This window comes from Pogoniulus pusillus, chromosome 30 (assembly GCF_015220805.1).
Source record: "Pogoniulus pusillus isolate bPogPus1 chromosome 30, bPogPus1.pri, whole genome shotgun sequence".
Taxonomy (NCBI): Eukaryota; Metazoa; Chordata; class Aves; order Piciformes; family Lybiidae; genus Pogoniulus; species Pogoniulus pusillus.
In genome coordinates, this window is record NC_087293.1 from 11,314,828 (window position 1) to 11,320,141 (window position 5,314).

Below are 5,314 nucleotides of genomic sequence, written 5' to 3' on the forward strand. Positions count from 1 at the left end.
GCCCAGCGCTGCTGCGGCCGCACCCTTTATCTTCTTGGTTGAGGTACAGGCACTGCCGCGGGCTGGGAGCCTCGCCGTCAGGGGTCCTCTGAGAAGGTCGGGGGCATGCGCGTCGCGCCTCACCCGCCATATTGAGTGTGGCCATCGCGGCTCGCACATTCCCCGCTCCCCGCGGTACCGGGGGCGCCGCGGTTGGAGACAGCGCTTATTGATCGCCGCGGTTGGACACAGCGCTTATCGATCGCCGCGGTTGGACACAGCGCTTATCGATCGCCGCGGCGCTGACGCCAGGAAGTTTCCGCGGGCGCCTCCGGCGCTTGGCCGCTGTTACCGAGAAGCCCTACCCCGGGGGTAAAACGTGTGCGCCGGGCCTGAGGCACCGCGGGGGCGTGGCCGGGGGCGTGGCCGGAGGCGTGGCCGCCTGACCCGAGGCTATAAAAGGACGCGGCGGGTCCGCCCGCCCCCGCACAGGCTCAAGATGGCGGCGCTGAGGGCGGCGGGGGCGGCGCTGCTGCGGCCCGGGCGCGGAGAGGCGGTGGCCAAGCTGGGCTACCACAAGAAGGTGAGGGGCTGCAAGGACGGGGAGGGGGGACACGGGACGTGCGCTGGTTGTTGGGCAGAGAGACGGGATCCATCCGGGAGGATCCGGAGAAGTGGGTCTGTGGGTTCAGCAAGGCCAAGTGCAAGGACCTGCATGTGGGGCAGGGCAGCAGCCAGTATCGATCCAGGCTGGGGGTGAAGGGCTTGGGGATGGAAAGCTGAACGTGAGCCGGCATCGTGCGCTCCCAGCGCAGAGCCAGCCCTGTTCTGGGATGGTCCCCGGCAGATCCTGCTCCTCTGCTGTGACCCTGCCTGCAATGCTGGGGCCAGCTCTGGAGTCCTCAGCACAGCGAGACAGAGACCTTTCGGAGCGAGATCAGAGGAGGCAGTGGTGGAGGGCTGGAAGTCGTCTTCTGTGAGGCCAGGCTGAGAGAGCTGAGGTTGTTTAACCTGGAGAGAAGTCTCCAGGGAGACCTTCTGGAGGCCTTTTGGTGCTTGAAGAGGCCAATCAGAAAGCTGAAGACAGACTTGAGCAGGGCCTGTTGTGACAGGACAAGGGGTAATGGTTTAGACCTGGAGCTCAGCCCTGTGAGGAGAGGCTGAGGGTGTGCAGCCTGCAGAAGAGGAGGCTCAGGGCAGAGCTCATTGCTGTCTGCAGCTGCCTGAAGGGAGGCTGTAGCCAGGTGGGGTTGAGCTCTTCTCTCATGCACCCAAGGACAGAACAAGAGAGCACAGCCTCAAGCTGCACCAGGGCAGGTTCAGGCTGGATGTTAGGAGGAGGTTCTTCCCAGAGAGAGTGATTGGCATTGGAATGGGCTGCCCGAGGAGCTGGTGGAGTCCCCATCCCTAGAGGTATTTAAGGTTGGATGAAGCACTTAGCATCGTGGTTCAGTTAATTAGAAGGTGTTAGGTTGGACTCAATGATCTCAGAGGTCTTTTCCAACCGGGTTGGTTCTGTGAAAAGAGGGAGCTTGAGACTAGAGAGAACGAAGGAACTCCTCACCATGAGGGTGGCGAGAGCTTGGCCAGGTTGCCCAGAGAGGTGGGAGATGCCCCACGCCTGGGGAGCCATTGCAGGTCAGGTTGTTTGGGGCTCTGAGCAACCTGCTGTGGGTGCATATGTCCCTGCTGGCTTGCAGAGGGGTTGGCCTGGGTGACCTTTAGAGGTGCCCTCCAGCCCAAAGCATTCTGTGAGCGCCGGGTGCCCTGGTGCTCCCACAGGTGGTGGATCACTACGAGAACCCACGCAACGTCGGCTCCCTCGACCGCAACGCCAAGAACGTTGGCACCGGCTTGGTGGGCGCCCCGGCCTGCGGCGACGTCATGAAGCTGCAGGTGACCTTGGGGACACGCTGGCACAAGGGAGGGTGTCCCCTGAGGCTGTTGCGAGGCCCAAACCTTCCCCTTGGGGGGGTGTGTGATGGTTTGGGTGTTCCCTGCCTCCCCCCACACTTAAGAAAATCGCCCAGACTAGACTCAGCCAACCTGGAAATCAAAGAATCACAGTGTACAAGCAGGTGTGGACAATCTGTACACCAATAGACAGGTTAAAAAGTAACACAGAAGCACAGCAGCCCTCCCAGAAACCAGAGTCCCCAGGAGGGGCTCCCAACCACCCTTCCACCTTCTTCCCACTCCTCTACCTTACCCCAGACTTTGCCTCACCTTCAAGGTGAGTTTGGAGGGTCAACCAGGGGGGTTAGGAAGCAGCAGGATTAGTCACACAGCAGGTTAGAGAGAGAGAGAAGAGTGCAGCCTCAAGGACAGCAATCAACTGCCTTATCTGTGTTTATGTTCTTACACATCTCAGCAGGCCTATGAATGAAGTAGACATCACCACTGTTTCCTTCTCATCAAAACATTCTAGCTAGCTTCAGACTAGCACAGGGTGCAGCAGAGTCCTTCCCTCCTCACACTGCAACCCTGAAATATCCCCTGGGGCCCAGGCAGGCTGTGTCACGCTTTGCTGGGCCTGAGAGGGTGGCTGCAAGGTGGCTGTTGGAGCCCAGCTGGCTGCTGAGATACCAACACTGTTGCAGGTGGAGGTGGATGAGCACGGGAAGATCGTGGATGCCCGCTTCAAAACCTTTGGCTGCGGATCAGCGATAGCCTCCAGCTCACTGGCCACAGAGTGGGTCAAAGGGAAAACGGTAAGGACTCAGGGGTGGCACCGTGGAGAGCCCTCAGAGCCTCGAACCCAGCTGTGGTCTCTGCTGGGATCACCTAGCAAACCCTGGCCTAAGAATCCCACTACTGGCTTTGTGCAGTACTGACTTGTAGGGCAAGAGTTGCCTTTTCCAAGAGTCTCCACTGATCTGCTGGGAAGTACTTTGTGCACCGAGCAGAAATATGGTGATTGCAGCTTCTGGCAGAAAGGTTAAGCATGGAGCATTTGTAGAGTAGAGCTCTTTTTCTGCCAGACAAGAGTTTGGATTAGAATAAAAAGCAAGCAGAGTAAGAGCAGAGTAACCCTCAGTATGACTCTGATGAGCTTTGCTTCGCAGAGCCTTTGTCAGGGTTGGAAGAGAGCCCCCAGGATTATCCATGGCAGGGACATTTTCCACTAGATCAGATTGCCCAGAGCCACATCCAGCCTGGCCTTAAAAACATCCAGGGATGGGGCTTCCACCACCTCCCTGGGCAGTCTGTTCCAGTGTCTCACTGCCCTTATGGCAAAGAACTTCTTCCTGATCTTGAATCTACATCTCCCCTCCACTAGCTTACATCCATTCCCACCACTCCTTACTTTGAGATACTCCTTAATTCCAACATCCTTCACTGCCTCTGGCGGTGGAGCTGTTCTTCCATGTGGATTCTGGAGCCTTAAAACACTCTTTGCAAGTGCCTTTGTGCCTCATGTTGCACCTCCCGTGAGCAGTGACCACACAGTGTCTGCCTTTCAGGTTGATGAAGCGCTGAAGATCAAGAACACAGATATAGCCAAAGAGCTCTGCCTTCCCCCAGTCAAACTGCACTGCTCCAGTAAGTAAAGCACCCAACACTCAAAAAGTCCAAATGCCAGCTGGTGGTTGGGTGGGAGACTCCTGGGAACACCACAGCTGCCTCTCAGTGTTGTTTTCCCAATAAAGCTCCTGCCCAAGGAGCAGGATATGGTTGGCACACGGGAGGAAGTTGCTCGTGTTTAGGTTTCAGGATTAAGATCTCTCTGATGTTTTGGACTCTCTAGCTCAGCAGACTGATGGTGTTTAGAAGATGCCAGCTGCAGTGGTGGTTGCTGCTGGCTGCTCTTGGTTTTGCAGTGCTAAGTCAGAGAAGGGCAACAAAGCTGATGAAGGGCCTGGAGATCAGGTCTTGAGAGGGGAGGCTGAGGGAACTGGGAGTGTTTGGCCTGAAGGAGGATAAGAGAAGACCTCTACAGCTATCTGAAAGGAGGTTGGCGTGAGGCTGGTGTTGGTCTCCCGAGTAATTAATGTCAGAACAAGAGGAAATGGCCTGAAATTGTGCCATTATTTGCTGCAAGAGTGCTCAGGCATTGGAGCAGGCTGCCCAGGGAGGCAGTGGAGTCACCATCCCTGGAGGTGTTCAAAAACAAGTAGTTGTGGCACTGTGGGACATAGAATCATGGAATGGGGGGGGGGGGGTCGGAAGGGCCCTCTGGAGATTGCCAAGTCCAACTCCTGCCAAAGCAGGATCACCCAGGGCAGGTCACACAGAAACAGATCCAGGTGGGTCTTGAAAATCTCCACAGAAGGAGACTCCACAGCCTCTCTGGGCAGCCTGTTCCAGTGCTCAGTCACCCTTACAGGAAAGTTTCCCTCACGTTGAGGTGGGACCTCCTGGGTTCCAGTTTGTGTCTGTTGCCTCTTGTCCTGTCACAGGACACCACTGTAAAGAGCCTGGCCCCTTCTTCACATCCACCCTTCAGATACTTGTAACCAGTGACCAGATCCCTCTCAGTTTTCTCTTCTCCAGACTAAACAGCCCAGGGCACTCAGCCTTTCCCCCTCAGGCAGATGTTCCAGTCCTATGGTCTCTAGTGGTCCTGGAAACGTTGGGTAGAAGATTGAACTCAATGACCTTAAAAGGTCTTTCCAACCTTTATGACTCCACAAGTGGCTTCTCCTCATCCTTGCCATCCTTGTTTTGGTTTGCAGTGCTGGCCGAAGATGCCATCAAGGCTGCCTTGGCCGATTACAAGTTGAAGCAAGATCCAAACAGAGAGGAGGCAGAGAAGAAAGCAAACAAGGCCTGAAGCTGCCTGCGAAGCTCGTCCTGGCTCCGCCCTGCGGTGCAATCACTCTCGCTGTCAGTAGGACCCTGCGCACTACTAAAGGAAGCTGTAAGATACGCACAACTCACGCACAAGGTGTCACTGCTCGCCTGTCTACAGCCACTCTCCTGCTGCTTACACCTCTGGGGACCTGGCTCTGGCCACAGCCTGTGTCCTCTCACCACGTAAAAAGCGAAGAAGGCTCCTCAGCTGCAGTGGCTTCTCTCAGGAGAGAAAATCCTGCTGTTCCGGTACTGGAAGGGCTGCACTTTGTTTTCGGGGGTATTTCTGGGAGGAAGATGTATAGTTTTGCCTAATATTTTACAGAGTTGAGTGGGAAATGTTGCCTTGGTCTCTGTGTTGGTGTGAGAGCTGCAGATCAGCCTGCGTGTGGGTGCACACTGCCAGCAGACAGCAGCTGTGTCCGGCTTGCATTTCGCAATCTGAGCCTGGCCTCCTCCTCCCCCACCCCTCCCCATGCTGCTGGCAGGCTGCAGCAGGCACCAGAGGGCACTGGCACTGCGCTGGTGGGGCAGGTTTAGG

At 56.5% G+C, this 5,314-nt stretch overlaps 1 protein-coding gene across 1 annotated transcript; it reads left to right on the forward strand.

The window, feature by feature from the left end:
- The first annotated feature begins 292 nt into the window (after positions 1-292).
- ISCU (iron-sulfur cluster assembly enzyme) lies at positions 293-5,112 on the forward strand. The gene is made up of 5 exons (XM_064169037.1): positions 293-562; positions 1,762-1,875; positions 2,580-2,690; positions 3,444-3,522; positions 4,656-5,112. The coding sequence occupies exons 1-5, from the start codon at positions 479-481 to the stop codon at positions 4,751-4,753; spliced, it is 486 nt and encodes a 161-aa protein (XP_064025107.1). The 5' UTR covers positions 293-478; the 3' UTR covers positions 4,754-5,112.
- Positions 5,113-5,314: the final 202 nt, after the last annotated feature.

Coding starts and splice junctions, on each gene's coding strand:
- ISCU (XM_064169037.1), top strand. CDS start 479: ATGGCGGCGCTGAGGGCGGCGGGGGCGGCGCTGCTGCGGCCCGGGCGC. Junction 563..1,761: donor AGCTGGGCTACCACAAGAAG/GTGAGGGGCTGC, acceptor GTGCTCCCACAG/GTGGTGGATCACTACGAGAA. Junction 3,523..4,655: donor AGTCAAACTGCACTGCTCCA/GTAAGTAAAGCA, acceptor TTTGGTTTGCAG/TGCTGGCCGAAGATGCCATC.